This window comes from Astyanax mexicanus, chromosome 14 (genome assembly GCF_023375975.1).
Source record: "Astyanax mexicanus isolate ESR-SI-001 chromosome 14, AstMex3_surface, whole genome shotgun sequence".
NCBI classification, from domain to species: domain Eukaryota; kingdom Metazoa; phylum Chordata; class Actinopteri; order Characiformes; family Acestrorhamphidae; genus Astyanax; species Astyanax mexicanus.
This window is the reverse complement of record NC_064421.1, coordinates 44745245-44767861: the sequence shown is the minus strand read 5'-3', so window position 1 is coordinate 44767861 and position 22617 is coordinate 44745245. Positions and strand designations below refer to the sequence as shown.

The 22617-nt window shown below is 36.1% G+C and overlaps 3 protein-coding genes across 5 annotated transcripts in view; 1 reads left to right on the top strand and 2 right to left on the bottom strand.

Annotated features, from left to right (window-relative positions):
• Positions 1-1037: 1037 nt before the first annotated feature.
• Positions 1038-8953, top strand: wars1 (tryptophanyl-tRNA synthetase 1). Of its 2 annotated transcripts, none has more exons than XM_007258905.4 (11): positions 1038-1124; positions 1525-1646; positions 2706-2913; positions 3901-4009; positions 4097-4216; positions 4902-5084; positions 6174-6274; positions 6412-6524; positions 7062-7235; positions 7694-7834; positions 7955-8953. In XM_007258905.4, the coding sequence occupies exons 2-11, from the start codon at positions 1533-1535 to the stop codon at positions 8111-8113; spliced, it is 1422 nt and encodes a 473-aa protein (XP_007258967.2). In that variant the 5' UTR covers positions 1038-1124; positions 1525-1532; the 3' UTR covers positions 8114-8953. The 2 variants fall into 2 exon arrangements, with proteins under 2 accessions (XP_007258967.2, XP_007258968.2); XM_007258906.4 differs by lacking the exon at positions 1038-1124 and adding an exon at positions 1138-1322.
• slc25a47b (solute carrier family 25 member 47b) lies at positions 8502-15196 on the bottom strand. 2 transcript variants are annotated; one of them, XM_049463957.1, is made up of 6 exons: positions 14889-15196; positions 14171-14214; positions 14010-14081; positions 13736-13918; positions 12086-12350; positions 8502-11313 (listed from the first exon to the last, which is right to left on the bottom strand). In XM_049463957.1, the coding sequence occupies exons 1-6, from the start codon at positions 14923-14925 to the stop codon at positions 11021-11023; spliced, it is 894 nt and encodes a 297-aa protein (XP_049319914.1). In that variant the 5' UTR covers positions 14926-15196; the 3' UTR covers positions 8502-11020. The 2 variants fall into 2 exon arrangements, with proteins under 2 accessions (XP_049319914.1, XP_049319913.1); XM_049463956.1 differs by having other exon boundaries at positions 8502-11316; positions 14889-15183.
• A 3370-nt stretch (positions 15197-18566) lies between these two features.
• Positions 18567-22617, bottom strand: part of fancm (FA complementation group M) — a 42075-nt gene continuing 38024 nt past the window's right edge. The window contains exons 22-24 of the mRNA XM_049463789.1: positions 21495-21825; positions 19514-19805; positions 18567-18888 (exon numbers count right to left, since the gene is read on the bottom strand). Coding sequence (XP_049319746.1) covers positions 18762-18888; positions 19514-19805; positions 21495-21825 — 750 coding nt within the window. The 3' untranslated portion in view covers positions 18567-18761. The remainder of the gene's footprint in view (positions 18889-19513; positions 19806-21494; positions 21826-22617) is intronic.

Genomic DNA, 22617 nt, shown 5'->3' with positions numbered 1-22617 from the left:
TTTACCCATTGACAATAAGAGACTGCAGCTTAGCTGATAAAAAATTCAAATAATACTGTTCTCACGACTGCCTATATAAATAAATTAAATTGTTTAATGATTATAACAGAAGGATGTCTGCAGCAGTAGATCTGATTATAGCATTAAAAGAGCTTTACAAATACATTAAAAGGCCAGTTTTACCCAAGGTCAAAAAGCCTAATTTCAAAATCTGTCATAAAATAGACGCAGTGTCGGATTTTCCACATAAACTATTTAAATTTTAATCTGGTAGGTTGTGCTTTTTGTGACTGTCCTATAGAATCATTAGAACACCTCTGTTTCACTTGTTCTATTTAAAAAAAAAACATTTTGGAGTGACATTAAAAACTATCTGTCTTTTGTTTTAAATACTTGCTTCTACATTATTTATGTAGAAGCAAGTATTTATGTACATTATTTGAAGGTTCCATGTTCTTTGCTTTTTTCTATTGTCCCTATTGCACTGCACATTGCAATATATTGTATTCAATTCTAAATATTACAACACAAATAAAAACTCACCAGCCAGTCATTTTACAGTGGTAGCAGTAATGCTAGTAATGCTACTACCTAAAATCTGAATACTTTAGACAAATGGGTCAATATAGCTTAGTTTTTTAGCTTTTTTTTTGTTGAGATTTTAGCAGTTTAGCTCCATTCACCCCTATTTATTAAGGACTTCTCCGCGAGCTCCCTTTAGCGGTTAAAAGTAATGTTCCTGATAAGAAGTGGGTTTTCTCTACATAAAAAACAGCTCTGATTTAAGCCAGACGCGTGTCTGTATTTTATTTTAACTCCCCTTCAAAATAAGAGTCAAATTCAGAATAGTCTATTTTTTTTCTCTTGTTATATCAACAAAATAATATATCTAAATATCTTTAGATTAATATCTAATTGTGCGACATTAATTATTAAGTTTTGATGATCTTATTATATTATACATTTATACAAGCATATTAATTATATTTGTGCTTTGGGGTGGAACTGTTTTTGGTACATGTTTCAATGTGGGGAACACAATCGCTGCGACACCGCCGCTGTGAATTCTGATGCAAGCTGAATGAAGAGAGGAGTAGCGCAGTGTTTCAGACTCGGAGCGGCGGGTCAGTGACTGATTCACAAAAAAAGATTCTAAATACAGATATTACAGTGTAATGCAGGGTTTTTATAGTGAGATTTAGCGCGTTTGGAGATTACCTGTAGCTACTTACGGCGTTAGGGGGCTGTAGGTCGGTTGACAGACAGCTGTGATTCCTGTGAAGTTAAAGCCACGCAGTTATCACTGTAACAGGAGGCAGCCGGTACATGTGCTCATTAATAACAGTGTGATTATAGTGAATAGATTCATATAGTTGTATATTATGTTCTGTACATTAACGCTTCTGTTATAACTAATGCTGAATCTAATATGTGTTAGTAATGTGTGTTAGCTAGGGGTGTGTTATCTGGAGTCGTGATGAATTAATGGAAATTAATTTATCTTTGGGTATTTTTGTTTTTCAGTGTAGAAGATGACTGACTGTCAGGAAGATGGGTCTCCTGATCTGACCCCCATGGAGCTTTACGAGAAACTCGGTGCACAAGGTGATAAAGTGAGAGGTTTGAAGTCAGAGAAAGCTGCTAAAGTAAGTATTATACTTTTATTATGTATTTGTGTCATTATCAACATGCTTCATTGTCAGCAAGGACTTATTATTATTTTAGGGCTGCAGCTATTAAATATTTTAGTAATTGAGAATTCTACTCAAAATTCCTTTATTTAATCGACTAATCAGATAATACAAACATATATCTTAGTTTGGGTGAAAGGAGAAATCCAGTGTGGAATGGACTCAGATTGTAGTAAAACACGATAATGAGTAGGGGTGGGCAATATGGCTCTAAAATAATATCACGATATTTCAGGGTATTTTTGCGATAACGATATACTTGTCGATATAGGAAAACTAAAATAATTCATACATTTCAGGATAATAGTATAACAGTATAATCATAATGTGGCAAAATAAATAATATAGCATAAAATAATATAACGCAGCAAATAATATTGCAGAATATTTAGTGAATAGTAAACTGCAAACTAAAACAATTCTACAATAAATTATACACCTAAAGCTTCACAGTAAATAATAGACTACTTTTAATACAGAACAGCCCTATTATCATGATATGGATTTTTAATATCATGATATTTCTGTGTCACGATATATTGTATACGATATAATATTGCCCACCCCTAATAATGAGTATGAATTTTGTCAAACAACCCACCTCCCTTTGTCCCCAGCATTCCAAAATACAGCTCTTTTAGCCAATGCTACCAACTGTCTTACAATGCTAGTGATAGGTCCACAGCGTTGCTCATGCAAATAAATCACTATTTTTACACCATTTACAATGGTCCAATTGCCGACCCCTGATGTATGTTGATGTCTTGAGACATTCTTGAGTTATTTACTTGAGAAGAAAATAACAAGCCTGCTTCAAACAAGCATGACCGCTTCCTTCTTCTTCTTCCTTTGGTGATGTAAGCGCAATATGCCACATTAAAAATAAAAATGATTCCAGATTTGCATTTGTAATGGAGAAAATTTAAATTTATTGAGAAATAGTTTCACCTCTAGTTCTTCATCATTATTAGGTTAATCAGTCCGGATATTAAAGATTTGTTTTTTGTTTTTAAGGCTGACATTGATGCTGCTGTACAGTTGCTGCTGAAACTTAAAGTAGACTATAAAAAAATCACTGGTCAAGATTACAAGGCTGGTTGTCCACCAAATGGCATTGAGCTAAATAGTACAGGACCAGCTGTAGAGGATGGAGATGATCAAGTGGACCCCTGGAACGTGTCCACCACCAACGCCAAAGGAGTGGACTATGACAAGCTCATTGGTATGTCATATATATATATATCCCATTTTTTCAACCCTTGATCTACTACTGACACTATGTTTTGAGGATCACTGGTTTTATCTGTTAGGGCTGGGTTTATTGAATTTCCTCACCGCATCACTTTTAGAGTATATTTTTTCAGCACAGGTGTCTGTTGGCTGTTGTATCGAATCTGGGCATCCAGCGCTTTCCTCAGCATGCGTTTACAAAGAGATTGCTGGCTTTGTGAACATGTGCTAGTCTTCACACACAAGTGTTGGGGTCATTGCTAATGATAGAGGTGTTCACGTAAACAAGACTTGGGTTATTGGCCGTCCACATTGGGTAGAAAAAGTGGTAAAGTTAGAAAGTCATAGTCAAAGCAGTTTTACGTTATGACTAGTGTAATCGCTCTGAATTGTGCCCTGGCCGCTTGAAGAGATGGGCCAGGGTACGGTTCACTTGGACTTGAGCACAGTACACATGCAGTGTGAGCGCAATTTGTGCCCGAACATGAAACAAGATGATGTAGGTGATGCGGCGTTGCTGTAAATAAACACGAAGATGCTGGGCCAAATTCAGTAATGCTGTCAGGAAAAGCACCCCTCTCTCACATAATATCTCTGCTTTTATCAAGTAATACGCATTCACGAGAGAGGGTGCTTTTCCTGGCAGGGGTGCTAAATTCGCCACAACACCGGCAAGCCCACTGAGCAGTAAGTAATAACGTAAGTGTGCTCGGGCACGGATTGTTCAAATGCAGTGTGATTGCAGGCCAGTGGGGGGAGTGGGAACAGTTCACCAGCACCCCTTACAAAAAATCCATAAGCTCTAATGACCGTAAGGTTTTAGATAATTGTTTTAGTTATTTCTCATTCACCTATAATGAAAGTATATTCCATATCTAGCATGAACATGAAGAGTTGAAGTTGGGATAATCATCTCCAGGATCTTTGTGTGTCTATGAAACAAAGAAATAGCCTTAATTAAACGTGTGATTTCTCACAGTGAGATTTGGAAGCAGTAAGATTGACGATGAACTGATCAGCAGAATAGGCAGAGTCACCGGGCAGACCCCTCATCGATTCCTCCGCAGAGGAGTCTTCTTCTCACACAGGTTTGTAGTTTTCCCATAGTCAAGACAGTTTGCATTGAATTTGCTATATCATCATATTTTTAATGTACTGTGATTGCTGCCTTTCAGAGACATGCATCAAGTCCTGGACGCCTACGAGAACAAGAAGTCTTTCTTTCTCTATACGGGAAGAGGACCTTCATCAGAAGCAATGCATGTCGGCCATCTTATCCCGTTCATCTTCACCAAGTGAGAATACATGTTATCAATATGTTAATATGTACTCTAGACTGACAAACATTAACATTTAAGATAAATGAGAGCCCTTTAAATTAGGGATGCACCAATATGGGTATCTGGGTCAATGGGCATATCCGATATTACACATGTACAAGTCTGCCAATACGAATATTCACATTTATAACTTTTAGAAAGACCATATTCCTTAGAATAACTTAAAAACTCAATAAAAATGATTTTAAAATACCTGGCCAGTATCAACCAATTGGAATAGAGCAGCCCACATCACTTGGTTCTTATCAGGCATAAAATAAATACACCAGCAAGTATCAGTCTGAAATATCAGCCAGTGCCAATGATTCTAAAAGAAAAAAAAAAAATTATTGCCCGATATTGATATAATTCCAATATCATTGTGCATCCCTCCTTTGACCCTGCTATCTAACATTATATGAAAAGGCAACCCTGTATGTGTAAAAGTCTCTTCCGAGATAAAATCTTGTCCAATAGCGAAGTTTAACCCTATGAGTAACAGTGATTTGACCTACAGAGGTCTATGCTTGTGCCGCTCGAAGAACTGAATATGAGTTGTGATTAAAATGCTCTGTGGGTGGTTTAATTCTTGGAACAGTATAACATAATATGCCACATTTACTCTTAAGCATAACATATTAAAATCTTGTGTGTCCTGTAGATGGCTTCAGGACACGTTCAACGTGCCTCTGGTCATTCAGCTGACTGATGATGAAAAGTACCTATGGAAAGATCTGACCCAGGAGCAGTGTCAGCGCTACGCTGTGGAGAACGCTAAAGACATTATCGCCCTTGGATTCGATGTCAACAAGACCTTCATCTTTTCAGACTTGGACTATATGGGGTAAAGAAAACACAGTGCAAAACATATATCAACACGAATGATAGACTAATTGGTTTTACTATTATTTTTGTACTATTTACACTAATTGTGTTTTTTGTTCACTACTTTAGTCTAATGATAATACAATTCTAATAATTTCAAATCTAAATGTGAAACTGATCTCTAACTACCATATTTTTCGCATTATAAGGCCCACTTAGAATCCTTTAATTTTCCCAAAAATCATCAGTGCATCTTATAACCCGGTGCGCCTGAGATATGAATTTTACCAGTCAGGTTGTAAGTAGCAGTAAAGCCACTCTGCTGAAGCACAGTGTTATACAGTTTTCAGTTTGCAGAGTTTCAGTTTAGCAGCAGTATTAGCATTACCTGCCTAAAGCGAGTATTATCGGCATGTAACCTGCTGCTAACTCCAGCTAGCACTGCTGGAGCATCATTAGCATTACCCGCTAAGTGCTAGCTTTTTGGCCATTCAGAGTTGAGTATTATCGGCCTAGACCCTGCTGCTAAGCCCAGCTAGCACTGCTGGAGCAGCATTAGCATAGCCACTATACTTACCCAAATAAACTTTTTAAATAAAGTTTTTAGGAGAGAAACCTGTGTAGATGTACATCCAGTGCTCGCTTAAATTACAGTTTTGTTTACTTAGCTTAGCTTCACAGGTCTCGCTCTGCTGAATCAGAAGGAAAACTTGGCGACACCCTGTTCCTACTACTAGTTACTAGTGTTGCATAAAATGTGCCTTATTATTTATTACTTATGTGCCTTATTATATGTTTATTGATAGTGTGCCATATAATCCGGTGCGCTTTTATAGTGCAAAAAATACGGTACTATTTACACTAACTGTGTTTTTGATCACTAGTTTAGTCTAGTGATAATATGATTCTAAGAACTGTAAACCAAAATGTGAAACTGATCTCTAACAAAACAACTCTAAATCGTATGTGGATGAGGGGAAATAAGTATAGTAACATGGAAGGCCTTCTTACGGGTCAACTGATGGTGGTTAGAAGAAAACTGTTAGTGTAGAACTCTAACATTGTTTGTAATTGTTTTGTTAAATGAGCATTTTCTTTCTCTCTACAGCTCAAGTCCATCATTCTATAGAAATGTAGTGAAAGTACAGAAGCATGTGACATTTAACCAGGTTAAAGGCATCTTTGGATTCACAGACAGCGACTGCATTGGTAAGAACACCCAGGTACTTTCACCCAGGTGCCTGAATATTATCATGGATTTTTGTTTTTTTAGACATTATTAATGGGCCTTAAACTCCTTCACCTTTTCATATTTTTCCTAATTGATATGGTTTATTTCTTTAAAGGTAAGATCAGTTTTCCTGCAATACAAGCAGCCCCTTCTTTCAGCAGTTCCTTCCCACAAATCTTCAATGAGAGGAAGGATTTGCAGTGTCTTATCCCCTGTGCCATTGACCAGGTCAGTGAATATGTATGATTATGCTTTACAGTCACTTTAGAAATTTTATTTAGATTTTAAATTAAATTAGTATTTTATTACAGTTTTTTGTAAGCTATTATTTTTTTAAAATACCCTCAGAATTATTCCGTTTTTTTTAAATTGAGCACAAATAATAATTATAATAGCAGAGTGCAAATAAACTAAGCTGATAATGGAAGGTGACAACCTGTCCAAGGCAGGTAGCAGTAGCTGAATAGTGGGCAACTTTATTTTTAATTACAGGGTAATTTGGGTTAAGATAAATCCACAACACACATGTTAATCTTTTTATTATACAGCTCAGAGGTTTTCAAATTGGTAAAATGAAAGAAACCAATCGTTTTTATTGGTCTCTTTTTTTTCACAGCTGTAAAGTATGTATATTTTCCCTGAAAATAGCAGATTTTATGCAAAATCTGGTTTAAATCTTTAAATTTTGATTAAAATTATAAAATAAATATGGCATTGGCAGTAATTCTGATTCTTATTAAAATTGATATTTTTAATTTTTTCCAGGACCCCTATTTCCGCATGACCCGAGACGTAGCTCCTCGGATAGGCTACCCCAAACCTGCTCTGCTGCACTCCACCTTTTTCCCTGCCCTGCAAGGAGCTCAGACCAAGATGAGCGCCAGCGACGCTAACACTTCTATCTTCCTAACAGATACACCCAAACAGATCAAGAACAAGGTAAACTCCTCTCTTATATCCACCACACAAAAGCCCAAGATGCCAATGTATGCTGTAATACATAGACTTCATTTATAAATACAATTATTTAAAGAAAATAGACATTTATTAATAGTGTGCCTTATAATTAGGTGCACCTTATAGTGTGCAATATACTGTACATACACCACTATCTTGTCTCATGCTGTATTTACACTGAGTACAGAAACAGATGCAGTAAATGTATTCCTCCTCTTCAGCTGGCTACGTTTGCAGTACCAAAGGTGTTCCCCATGTCATCCTGTTTTCAAAATCTTTCTTTACAAATCCAAACGCAGATTTACAGTCCTAAAGTAGATAAAGAGAACCAAATTAGATTAAAAAAAAATAAATAAATAAAAATGTGTCCTATGAAGAGTAAGAATTTGTACAAACTTAGAAAAATAAATGCGTATGGGAATGTACTTGTATTTACACAGGTCAATAAGCATGCATTCTCTGGAGGAAAAGACACAGTAGAGGAACACAGGAAGTACGGAGGAAACCCAGATGTGGATGTGTCGTTCATGTACCTGACCTTCTTCCTTGAGGATGATGAGGAGCTGGAGAAGATGAGACAGGTGTGACATGCTGCATCTTCTGGTTCTTCTCTAATTGGGGCTCTGGTTATCTTAGGGACCTTTAGCAGGCAAATTAAGAGGCAGATTATGTTATTTCATTAATATTATTTTGTTTTTTAGGATTATTCAAGTGGAGCTCTTCTGACTGGTGAATTGAAGAAACGTCTGATTGAGAATCTTCAACCCATGATCGCAGCCCACCAAGAGAGACGCAAGCAAGTTACAGAGGAGATGGTCAAGCAGTTTATGACTCCACGGAAGCTGGATTTCAACTTCTAATTTAAATGTACAAATGTGGAAGATGGACAGATCGTATTTTAGGTATTGTGTAATACCTAAATGGCCATAACTCACAACCATCAAGGACCAGTGCTATAAAAATGCTCAGTAAACACATCCAACATTAACTCATGTCAAATAAAATGTGAATACTAACTAATCTCAGTGTGCAAAATGTGGAATTCATATATTTCAGTTTTGTAAAAAAAAAAAAAAAAAAGTACACACTATTGTATTTTGTCAATGTTTTTAAAAATGTCACATGCAATATAATAGATTAAAATAGCACCCCATGCTATAATGGTCTTGTCCGTCCCAGAAAGGAAAGCATGGTCAAACTGACGAAGATGGGATTCACAATAGTATGAAAAGGTTTGGGCACACCTGATCATTTTGATTATTTGCCTTTATTAATCATTATTTGTTCGTATCAGCAAATTCAGTTAAATACATCATATAGCAGATGAACACTGGTCTAGCTTTAGCATACCTCAAGCGACTCTGTTTGTGGCGTGTGCTCAGAAAAGTCTTTTTTTGCATTTCCCTCCCATACAGCCTCTCTTGTGCAGTGCCTGATGAGACTTGTACAAGATGCATGCAAAAAAAAAAAAAAAAACAAGCAAAATTCCAAAACGCATTTCTGTCAAAATGCATCTGTAAAAAAAAACACTTGTTTTCTAAGTATACTGCAGTTCATCTAATTAATCATGACTAATAATACTGTCTGTAATTAGATGTAAAGTTGGGTCAGTGTTTTTTTTAAACACTGGCGATGTCCTCGATATGCTTTAAAAATTATTTTGTTGATAATCATTAATCATACCACAGCATTATAACGTTTTTTTATAATAGAAACCTGCTGTCTATCTTTAAACGTTAACTGTGGTTGAATAATTAACCTGAAAGAAACCCAGTGAGGACATAGTACTGGGTGTTTTCAGACACAGGAGATAACATGGCATAATTAACATTTTTTTTGACTGATTGAAGCCAAGTCAGCTGAATATTGACCTGATGTTGCACAACTGCAGCTAACTAGCTTTAGGTAAAGTTCGTCAGTTAGCAAGCTAGACAGTTTAGTTGAATGATATGTAATTTAAAGAAATCAGTAACTCTGACATTTTTGAAAGAAATTATCTGGGTTAACTTAAAATTAAGGAGAAAACATCTTTTCTGTCTTCCTTAAAACCAAAGTGTGTATTCTTATAATGTATGTTTGTTAAGCACACTTTAAAGTTAACTGAAGGAAGGCTTAGCACAACAAATATTTGAATATTTAACATATTTAAAACACATCTTCTAAAATAGTATGAACATATGAACACTGCACTTTAGAAAGAATAGTTGTACATTTCAACAGCACCACAGCATGTCAAATATTCTGTACACTTGTGCGCATGTGGAGAGAGAGAGAGAGAGAGAGAGAGAGAGAGAGAGACCTTGTGGAATGTATATGCTGTTGCTACCTATATATTTATTAAATCAAATATTGCTACTGATCCAGTTAAAGTTCGATGTGCTATCTCATAAAGGTTGTTCATACTGCACATCTATGTAAACTTTACACAAACAGACTAAAGAAAAAAAAATCCAGTTTTGTTTCTAACTTTCAGCTATAGCCATAAGCTACACTGAAATAGGCCTAATTATTATTATTTAAGGTTTATATAAAGTTTAAGGTTTTTGACACACAAGGTTTAAAATTAAGATTATTTATATATAATTACATACAAATCTATAATTTATATATAAAGGCTTTACTAATTGTAGTCTTTCTTAAAGTAGTTTTAAAAATATTTTGAACACCTACTTGTTAGTACATGAAGAAATTAGTTTGACTGACATTCGATCTTAAACAAGACAATCTTGTTTAATGGCTTGTTGCTTTATTTTAGTGACCTGGTTTTATTATTAACCTAGCAATATGAAATCATTTAAATGTTTTTTTTTATTATTTCCATGTTTTTTCACCAAAAATAAGCATTTGTTAATAATATTCATTAATATTTTTGTACCACATTTTTGGCATTATAAGGCACACTTAAAATCTTTGAATTTTTCCAAAAATCATAAGAGCGCCTTATGTATGAATTTTACCAGTCAGGTATTAAGGAAGCCACTCCGCTGAAGTACAGTGTTATACAGGAATTTCAGTGTTAGCATTAGCTGCTAACCACGCTAAGTGCTAGCCCTTTTACTGTTCAGAGGTGAGTATTATCGGCCTGTAGCTTGCTGCTAATCCCGGCTAGCACTGCTGGAGTCACATTAGCATTACCTGCTAACCACGCTAAGAGTTAGCTCTTTTGCCATTTAGAGGTGAGTATATTGGACTGTAGCCTGCGTGTTTACTGTGTTAAAACAAGCTACGTGGTACAAACCGCTAGCTAATATTGCCCTGACGTACCGGAACACTCAGGGTTCCTCAGTGTAGCGCTGTTGGGCCAGTGTAAGTGGAAATCTGGGAACCTACGCTTACTGTAAATAAATGAAAGCTCTTTACTCACTTTTTAGGAGAGAAGTCTGTGTAGATTAACATCAAGCACTCATTCGACTTTAAAAATAGTGCGCCTTACAATCCGGTGCGCCTTATAGTACGAAAAATACAGTGCGCTTATTTGATACAGGGCTGTGCTTCAAGTGTGCAAATACATTTAAAGTTCTATATTATTGTGTAACAGATTATTATTATTATTATTATTATTATTATTATTATCGTTATTATTTTCATTTTAAAATAACTTATTCTGATCAAATCTGTATCATATATCAGTGTAGATTTTGGTGACCTAATATATAAGGTATATTTAACCACTGATGACTTTAGTGTGACTACAGTGTTAAAGTATCTATAAAAAATGATATGTACCATTAATTATAACATCTATGACACTGATGTTTGAGAACTGATTATGACTCTGTTCTTAGCAAACTAAGTACCAGTTCATACATAACGAACACAGACATGTTAACAGGAAAGGCACGTATACAGTTGAGAAAAAGACCTCTGAAAAGAATGCCTGGTCCCTCAGTCCGCACACTTTCTCTTATACAGTGGAAGAATCCATGGTACCGCTTCTTGCCCATGCCGTCAGTCTGTAAGCGGGCCTTAATCACATCCATGGGGGTCCCGATGCACCAGCCGCACATTCCTGATAATCCTCCGGCGAACATCACCACCTTCCAATCTGGCTTTCTTTCAGCTGCTAAAAAGTAATGAATGATTGTATTAGGGTGCAGTAAAGCTGATGTTTTCAGAAAGCATGATGATTAACTACTGGAATAAAATGGTGCTACAAAAAAGTGTGTGTATATATATATATATATATATATATATATTTTTTTTTATGTTGTATATGTTGCAATGTGAAAAGAGCCACTTTAATTTCACTGTACCTGCTATAGTGACAATAAAAGTCATTTATTCATTAAAAAAAAGGTTAATCAGCAAGAGCTGTTACCAAAATTGTCATATCAGCTTCTTAATTCTTGTTAAACATGGCTTATTTCAGATTAGTTAGTACATATGGAGCATAAAGTGCTTGTTTAAGGCCCTGGTATGCTCTCTCTATTGGGTTCATTCAGATGTGGACTTTTTTGTTGAGGATCAATAAATACGATTACATGCATTTAAAAATTCATTCACAATTGGATTACTGCAGTTATTAGATTATTCCAGTATTCCAACATCCTATGTTCAATCACAATATGTGTACTACATTGTACAAAACAAAATCTTTCTAATTTGAAGGCAATAAATCTTATTTTTTATCTGATAAGATTTTTTGTCTTACTAAGCATTGTAAGAGTAAGATTATTGATGGTGATAAAGTATTGCTATGGTAAATGTAGTGTTCTTGGTTTGTTGCATATAGTTTGTTGCAGAAGTTGTGTATATTTTCACTTAAACAATATCATTAGTATACTCACATGTACACATTTCTGTTTGTTAGACTAGTTTTTGTGCATTTTTACCTGGTTGACTACTTTTGCCAGGAGACAGCCATTCAGAGACAGTGTTATACACAAGGAAGTAGGTGGCAAAAGAAGGACCATCTCGCAAGGCCAGGGCACCGGCTCCTTTATACAGGCCCAGGAAACCCTCCTCACGAACAATGGTGCAGAGGCAGTTCACAGGCCCCCTGTATCGAGGCCGAGATTTGGTGGCTGACCCTTCACGTGGCTCGGTCTGACACTGGAGACGCACTTTTACAATGTCTGCAGGTGACATCACTGAAACCTTAAACAAACAAAGGAAGATCAGATAGTATTTACATTTTGTAATAATCCTTTAATTAATGACAGGACACTTGTCATTTTGAAAATAACTTATGTTTTCTCTTCTCCCGTCATTAACTTTTTAGAGAGAAGATGTTTGACACTGGTAATGTATATGTAAACATAAGGCAACCCTAAAGCAAACCATACATTCATGGCCAAAGGTACGGGCTGCTGGATCTGACACTGGCATTGCATATGTTAACATTAAGCAACCCTCAAGTTAACCAGTAAAATCCACCCCGCTAAATGTGTTACACAGACGCAAAGGCTGATTCAGCTTTATACTGGTTAATTGTGAGAGTTCCAGCTTGCCAACACCTGTCACAACACCTGTCACAACACCCGTCACAACACCATATGACACAAATGCAGTTATTCTTACCATTTTGAAATGGTGCCATTATTGCAGTCGACTCAATTTTTGGAGTTCAGTGTGGAATGATGCTCTGATATTTCATGTTGTTTTTCAAAGCAAACTAAAGAAATTAATATGTGAATACCAAATCAGTGTCAGTCTGCCTGCTCCGGACTCTGAACTGGCTACACAAAACTTCTCTTCCCATCATGTACTCATGCTATGGCGTTCCCGCTCTTTATGCTTCTGATTATTCCCACCTGTACTCCTGTGTATAAAATACCCCTCTGTTTGCTCTCCTCATTGCCGAGAATTGAAGATAGTATACTAGCTCTTCTACAGCGCGTTTCTTTTGTATTTCTGCCTTTTTGTTACTGACCCTTTTTTTGTATTTGTGACTCCCCTTTTAACTTCCCCTTTTACTGTATTGGATTTCCTGTGTGTATTACACTGGCTTGCTTCACCTGTTGTATTGTTGTTGACCTTGCCTGTCCCTCATAACTCTTGTAAGCTTAACCTCTTTATTAATAAACTTTGTGTTGTGTATTTGAGTGTGTCTAGTCTGTTTCTGGCCAGCATCATTTGTAACTGCAACAACTTAATAATAAATATGGTGCAATGAATATGGTGCAATTTTTACAAGATGTGCAGGGGTGCCAACATTCTGGCCATCACTTCAATGTCTATTGTCATGTTGTTACATCTTTTCGAGGCCTCCCAAAGGATTTTTTGCTTTATTTATTCTACAGAACATTCTTTTTCCAGACAATTATCACATAAAGATTACAAGTAAACAATACCTAGTAGATACATAATACAACTATACAAAAATAAAAGTAATACAGTAAATAAAAAGCTGCTGATCAGTGCTCTGAAACAGTAGTTCATGATTTTTGAGTGATATTGTTCATACTCTAAAAATAAATTATTCCACATTACTTAGTCTTACACCTTCTTTTAGTGTTTTTTAATATCAAGCAAGTCTTTACCTGTGCAACTCCTCCAGTAAAACCTGCCAGAAATATGTCCAACTTGGCATTTGGAGCTCCTTCACTTTTAGAACGCAACTGACGAAGGAGCTGAAGCACATTTCTGTATGTGCCAAAGACCACAGACGAGCTGACGGACACTGTGGTCATCGGCATGGACATGCCCTTGTAGAAACCGTACACCTGTATACAAAAAAATATATATGAGCTTTCTTTTGGGACAAAAAACGACAACAAATGTGTATATGTTTTAACTGAATCTATATCTCCTTACCCCTTCGTTTCTGCATGTTGTGCGAATGCAGTGCCAAACGCCGGTGTATTTTCTCTGTGTTTGTATTCTGACCTATAAAAACAACACAAAGATTAGATGATCATTGTTTCTGATCAGCAGGTTGTATTATTATATTTATATTGGGGAGAATATTTGTTTACCTTTATAGTGTCGAGAGGATATCCAACTGCTACTCCAAACCCCCCTAGACATAAAAAAAAAGACAAAAAAAATTATTTATAATTATTAATCATCTAGTACCTACAGTTAGATGGCCGTTTGCACACCCAATCAAAAAAATGTGCTTTTCTGTTAAAAAAGAAAAACAGTGGCATTTCTATTTATGTTATATTAAATGAATGAAAAAAAAGAAAAATCAGAAAATAAAGAAGAGACTATATACATATATATACATATAAATATATATATATATATTTCATTTTTCCTGCAATTACGTTTGTCAGGGGTAGAGATGAAAAAACTAAAATTGAAAAAATTAAGAAAACGTATTTCTTGTACACTGCACTACATAAAAAATGAAATAATGAGTTTTTACATCTAATTTTCTATTTTTGCATTTGACAAACGTTACACTGACCCCACCCTGTGGCTGCTGGTGACACTATTGCCATGTTCAGCTCTTTACCCTCTCAGTGGAACAGCCAGGCTGGACACAGTGTGTGTGTGTGTGTGTCACCCCTCTGTCCCATTCACTGACCTTCACAGCACAGCTATTCTATACTATTCTATATTAATACAGAATAAGATCAGGGGCTGCCAGTCTCACCAGCTCATCACTGACACTCCACCTCATTATTATATATATAGAGAGAGATAACAGTAAATACAGCAGGATAGTGTGATAGATCTCATACAGACCTCCAACAGATCCGGCGAGGAAATCTGCCAAATACATCTTCCGCTTTATCCTCCACACCGGAGCTCCAGCACACCCCCTGAACCACAGCACATCCCCGCCCCAGCGCACATATCAGCCCCGGCAGCTCTGCTCTGACTGTCCCTCTGATTCACATTAGTTATTACAGATACAGCCGGTGATCACAGATCCAGCAGCGCTGTCTGATCTCTGACAGCTGATCCCGAGCCTGTCACTGAGTGTCCCCGGCTTTACTGTCCGTGTAGAAACTGCAGCGCCACAGAGTCTCTACAGAGGAGAATTAACACTCAAACCACAGAGTCTCCACTGAGTCCCTCAGACTCTCCTGTCACCCACCTGGTCAGTCATATACAGTTTCTTTTGAAAGCCTCCGAAATATAACCAAGAGGAAGATGGATGATCACAGCCATCAAACCAAACTGAACTGCTTGAATGTTTGCACCAGGAGTAAAGGCATAAAGTTATCCAAAAGCAGTGTGTAAGACTGGTGGAGGAAAACATGATGCCAATATGCATTAAAACTGTAATTAAAAAACAGTGTTATTCCACCAAATATTGATTCCTGAACTCCTAAAACTTTATGAATATGAACTAGTTTTCTTTTCATTATTTGAGGTCTAAAAGCTCTTCATCTTTTTTGTTTTTTCAGCAATTTCTCATTTTCTGCAAATAAATGCACTAAATGACAATGTTTTTATTTGGAATTTTGATAGATTAACTTCTCATTAAATAATAAAATATCAGTGATCACTGTTACATTTATCAATTTTAATTTTTTGAGTACATTATACTACATTCGAAAACAGAAATGTATAACTTATCCCTTACAGTCCAAATTTCAGTAAAATTGAAAAACTATCAATAATACAACATGAAATACCAAAGTTTTACTTATTAAACTGATCCAATGATATGATGTATAAAAATTACGTATATACTAGACACGCCAACTAGCGTAAATCGATGTGGCAGTTTTTACGCCGTTTCCAACGTGGTTTTCAAAGCACCGAGAAAAACGTCAACGCAGCATTTCCGCCGCTTTTGTGTCACTTAAAAGCCCGTCAAAAGCGGCGTTTCACCGGGTAATGAGCTCCACCAGAGCCGGGTTACAGAGAGCCTGCCCACTCTCTGCCTTCCCCAGTATATCAGAAAATTACCACTAACCGATAGAGGGAGCCCGCGAGTGAGTCTTCTATGAATGGAGTAAATGGAGCTAAAAGCTAAAAACTCTAATTTAACATTGTAACAAACCACGTCCATATTATTTTGCTAAAAAGCGAAGGAAAAATACCTCTATATTTCCAATGTTTTCAACAGCACACAGGTTTTAAGCAGTAAATATAAAAAAAAAGTAAATATTACTGCAACTACAAGTGACTGTCTGGTGTGCTGATGCCACAGCACGTTTAAAAAGCTTTAAAAAGTCTGTGTTGAGTAAATGTGTAAACGTTTCAGCATAAAATGATCAAACATTTATAAACTACGGAGCTTTATGAGCTTGATGATTTTGCTAGTGATCTAACCACACAGAAAGACATTCTTTAGTGGGTATTCTCCTCTATAGAGACTCTGTGGCTCTACATGTCTCTATATGGCCTTTACATGCTCCAGCCAATCCCTGACTGGGGGTGCTGTGCTGACTGGTGAGCTAATGCTGGAGTTAAAGCCAGAGCAATGAGTTTAAAATGCTTATACTGGAGATTAAAAGCTTTAAAATATGTTTTATGTGCTGAAAACATTTGACTACGTTCTATCTTGTGAGGAAATAAGATTAATTCTGTATAAAATTATCAAATATGTTTAAACTCTGATTTTGCTTAATTGCTCCACATGAACCCATTCATTTTGGATTTATAATCTTTGTCGCGCCCTGTAGTGTCCCGAGAAACAAAATAATCGGGAACACCGTTCCACTCCATACTGTACACGATACAGCTGCACAAAACACAAATTATTTTTATTATTTGTTAATTATTTTTATTAATTTTTTTCAAATATAAATATACTGTTTATATGCAAGTTTTATGACATATTTCTATACATAAACTGTGCATAATACATAATTATTAACAAACGTATAACAAATAAATTATTATTCTCATGAATAAGAAAATAAAATCGGTGCATCGATGCATGTTTTCTGCCATCTGGTGGATTATCCATGCACTGCAGGCACCTGAAAAATAACCCATGCAGAATTTTAGCTTTGAAATTAAAAAAGGTGTTTAATCATTTTATTATAATTTAAATCATGTTATAATCCTGTTAAAATGGTAGGCTGGTAGTGTTTTAAGTATTAACAAAATTGAATTAAATTCTAAATATTTCAAATCTTAGATTTGTGGGCTACTTTCTCACTTGGTACTGGTGTAAAAAATAACTATGATGCTTGGTCATGTCCGTATTTTCTGGCTCACTCTGAGGGATCTTCCTCATTTCCCATTAACTGCCATGTATTATGTATATAAATATGTATATAAATATGTAATATTTGACTGTTTAGATTGTGAGGGAGTGAAACACGTTTTACACATCTTTTTAAAGCCTCTACTTCTAAGTTGCTAAATGGGTGTTACCACAATGATTCAAAGAATTTGCCCAGCAGCAACAGTGGTGTAAAAAGTGTACAGTATGCTGTAGTTTGTAGCTCTAGTTGAAGCCTTGTTTCCAGTGATGGCTGCAGCTCTAAAACTCTGTTCATGTTATAAAAAAAAACAACTTTGACTTTAAATATATTTGTGTGGTGAAGCTTCTAGTTATTAAATATGATATGAGTGACATTCCATGATTTCCACTGGTCTGTGCGGGCTACTTTTAACAGCAGTATCGTATTTTTCACACTATAAGGCCCATTGGATTATAAATTAAGTAAAACTAAGGTTAGTAAACAAAATTGTAAAAAAAAAAAAAAAATAAAATAAAAAATTAAGTAAAACGATTGCTGTTAATCTACACAGATTTCTCTCCTGAAAACTGTTTATTTGGGTGAGTAAAGCACGTTTGTTTATTTACACTAAGCTTAGATTTCTAGATTTCCACTAAGGCAGCAGCACTAGCATTAGCGAATAACTGCTAGCCCTAGCTACGGTTAATGGCTAATGGCGCTCAACAGAGCTACACTGAGGAACCCTGAGTGTTCGGGTAAGGCAGGGGGATATGAGCTAGTGGTTCGTCCCACGTAGCTTGTTTTAACATAATAAAAACGCAGACTACAGTCCGATATACTCACCTCTGTACGACATAAGAGCTAACGCTTAGCGTGGTTAGCAGCTAATGCTATTGCTGCTCCAGCAGGGCTAGCCAGGGTTAGCAACAGACTACAGGCCAATAGTACTCACCTTTTGAATGGCAAAAGAGCTAGCGCGTAGCGTAGTTAGCAGCTAATGCTAATACTGTAACTCCTGTCTAACGCTGTACTTCAGTGGAGTGGCTTTACTGTTCCTTAATACCTAAATGGTAAAATTCATAAATAAGGCGCACCAGATTATAAGGCACACTGACTATTTTTTGATTTTATATATATATATATATATATATATATATATATATATATATATATATATATATATATATAAAATTACAGGATTATAGTGCAAAATTCTTAGGAAAAAAAAAAAAAAAAAAAAGGACAGCCAAAAAGCCCACACAAAAGATCAAAACACGATTAGAAATATTTTTATTGCTCATGTTACCTGCACAAACCTACCTTACACAAAACAAAACTCTTTACATGACACAGCTAACAAAATATTCATTATTTTACATTCATACAAACAGACATAACACAGACTGAGGTAGCTTACACAGAAGAGACAAACACACTTTCGTGTGTCTGAAATGTGCATTATGTTACATTAGAGGTTTTTCGTTGGCGTGTTGATTTTCATTAGTGTGGGGTCACATGGGTAGTGCAGACAGTGGTAAATCTCCGCAGCTTTACTGTGGCTTAGGCATGCACCCGCCTGCAGTGCATCCACAGAACTGGAAAAGAAGACAAACATGTTTCAGGTTTCATTTCCCACAACTCTGACAGACAGACACCCTGTCTACCCGACCTCGCTTACACTGCAGCATATAATATAGATTTCTTTGGTCGCTCTTGCCACAATCTTGCCAGTGAATCTCATAGCCCTGTTTTAAGTGTTCCTCTAAAAAATCTTAGTTTGAAGGGTCATCTACCCCTCCAGCCATACAAGAATCATAACACCCCACCCATAGTCGTGCAAAACAGAGGGGTAGGGCTAAGTAGTTGGGTCATAGGGTGAAACCCCTCAAACATTACACAGCTGAAAGAATTCTGCATAGAGAAGTGGGAAAAACTCTCACCCAGTCGGTCAGAAACTGGAACATGATTAAAGGAAACTATAATTTTGGCTTTAAGAGGAAATAACAGCTGTAAGAGCATGGGCTGTCCTAACTTATTACTCAAAAGAAAGGTATTATTATTTTTTTTTTAGAATTAGTTATTCATTACTTTTTACAAACTAATGTTTAAAAGTATTTCCTACAGTTGTATTGTTTAGTTTTACAGGCTCCATCTCTTAGTACTGTTCAAATTAATCTTTAAATGTAAATTTGTTCATGTGTAGAATCTGACTTGCAGTACCTGTTCACCAGATGACTGACGGAGCTAAAGCCATGACACATGTAGAGGGCATTAACGTATGTGACACAGGGCAGTGTGAGGTAAAACTTCAGAGCTTGCTGTTGAGGACCTTTGACCTCCAAGGGCACAGAGATGGCCTGCTCTTTTCTGAGCTCTGCTTGGGCCAATTCTGCCAGTAGAGCAGCGGTGTCTTCTGGACCCTGGCTGACCAGCAGCCGGATCCCTGCCCTCACCAGCCCAGCTACAGTGCTGTCATAGTAAGAGGTGCGCTGGAAGAAACGCAGTGGTTCTCCTGAGAGTGAACAAAGAGGCATGAATGAGTAAATGAATAAAAGACAAAAAGAAGACTTCATAGTAAAAGTATTCTGAAGAACTTGAATTAATTAATAAGCCCACACAACATGTAACACTTTTTAAATATGAAATATTTTGCTGCTTGTCTGTCTACATTTGTTTGCAGTCAGTGCATGCTACATTGTGCTTTAACAGGTTTAAGAACAGTCCTTTTATTTTGGGCTTCTTTTGTATTAAAGTTTTGTTTCATTATTTATCTTTACAGTGAAGCACCATCCTAACAGTTCTGCACTACCATACAATTAAACTCTTATTGCCACATAGATGGTAAAACCCACAAGTAAGAAAATGTTACCATGACATTGTAAATCTGCCACTGTAATGTGGCAATAATGTGTAATCTAAATGTTAGCTATTTAGCAAATTATTGCATGTATCAGAAGTAATAGAAGATTTAGTTAAGAATATGAGGGTGTGGTTGAGCAGGATCTTCCAGTTTTTAAGTTCTGATCCTGAGCAGATTTTTTTCTCAAGCAAAATGGCGACCACCAAAAGCTACAGGCAATGACCCTGATTTTAATATAAGAAACATCACTATCACAGTATTATTTGAAGTAGTAGACAAAAAATTCCAAAAAAGAAAACAAATAATTCATATTTTAACCTTTGTTTTTATTTAAAAAAATTCTAATGAAATGCTGCAATGCTTTTATTCTAAATAGGGTACAAATAATTGCAGTAGCCCAATAAATGTTTGCATGTTATTCTGGTGTTTTTTTGCACCAGCTTCCTGTCCACAATGACCACAAGGTCTTGCTTAATAGTCTAATTTAGGCAGTCTGTAATGGTCTGTTATTAAGCTATATCCCTAAACTGCAACAAAAATCATGCCGATTTTTTATTATAGCTTAAGGATATAGCTTAATAACTTAAATTTAGATGAAGATTTTGATAACAAGCTGATAATGAATCTGATGTTGATCTAATAATGAATCTGATCTTTACAACAAGAATGTAAGGACATAGTAAGAATATAAACAGACAAATGTACTTCTTTGCATATTCTATATACAGTGGTATGAAAAAAAAATCGGGCATCCCTAATAATTTGCATGATTTTCCTTTATAAATACCTGGTTGTGAAATGATTTTTTTTCAATATTTAGTAGATCCTCCATTTACAGAAATAACAGCCTCTAAATGTTTCCTTAAGCTTCCAATGAAAGTCTGGTTGAAGGTATTTTGGATCATTCTTCTTTACAAAACATCTCTAGTTCAGTCTGGTTTGATGGTTTCTGATCATGAACAGCTCACTTTAAATCACACCACAGATTTATAATATTCAGGTCTGGGAACTGAGATGATCATTCCAAAATGTTGTACTTGTTCCTCTGCATGAATGCTTTAGTGCTTTAGTAGATTTTGAGCAGTGTTTAATGTTTAGGGTCGTTGTCTTGTTGAAGTATCCAGCCCCGGCGCTTTAACTTTAACTTTCTCACTGATTCTTAAACATTGTTCTGAAGAATCTGCTAATATTGACTGGAATCCATGCGACCCTCAACTTTAACAAGATTTCCAGTACCTGCACTGATCACACAGCCCCACAGCATGATGGAACCACCACCAAATTTTTCTGTAGGGTAGCAAGAGTTAAAAAAAAAAAGACTTAAAAAATGGTTTAGCTTACCAGTTTTAGTACGGTCTTTCTCCACGATAAAGCATACCCTTTCAAATAAAGCCTGCAGGCTCTGGATTCGCTGCTGCAGCCGCTTTCGGCTTTGAGGACTCGCTACCTCAGACTCGCTCTGCCACTCCACAGCCATGCGCTTGCTCACAATAAAATCACAGGTCATCAAAGAGCAGACCTCCACCACTACCCCATGCTTAAAGCGAAGAGCAGACACCACATCTGCACCACTGACGATGCAGCGGCTGTCGACGAGGATACTCAAACGGGTTCGTGAAGAAGCTTGGACGCTGGAGGAACCGAAAGCTTTAGAACCTGTGGCCACAGAGGACTGAAGACAAGAATTTAAATTAGAAAGGATATTTGGGTACACTTTAAAAAAAAAAAAAAAAAAAAAAAACACTTAATATTTGTTATTCTTTAGGTCAAATGAAATTACTTGCTTTATATGCTCTTAAAAATCTAATTACAACAGTTATCTGATTATTCATGTAGTCATTAAAAAAAAAAAAGAAGCATACTACAATTTCTTAGATCGGCATTAAGTCCTAAAATCAGATCAAGAAATCCGTATTTTGGCTCAGTATTGTATATTCACAGCACAAAAAAGTAAGGAAATGTGTATTTGGTAGATCATTTCTATATGATTTCTTTATGATCTGTTGTAACAATGCTTCTTGGCAATAATTCTTCTACCTTAAAGTGCCCTATCGCACAGGGCAACTTCAGAGATCCGCTTTAGAATATAATTTCTTTAACCTTTGCTCTTTTATTGTATTTTTTTATTTTTATTGCTTGTTGATCAAAGTGTTATCTCCTTTTGTACTTTTCTTTTATGTTCCTCTGCCTCTTCATGAACATCAGTTTGACCCACAGCCATGGTAATTGGCGCTTTGCTGCTCTGATATGTTTGCCTGATTTTAAAGCATCCATAAATGCAGAAACTGACTCAGTGTGAAAGACAACATTAACATGCATTTTTTTTTATCTGAAAAATTGGACTAAATGTGAAAATGAATCAGCTCCTTTGGGGAGGTACAGCAAAGTTAAGGGGTAAAAGCTATTTATGGTCTTAACAACAGTTTTTTCTAGAAGCTCCTTGCTGCTTTTAATCAATAAATTA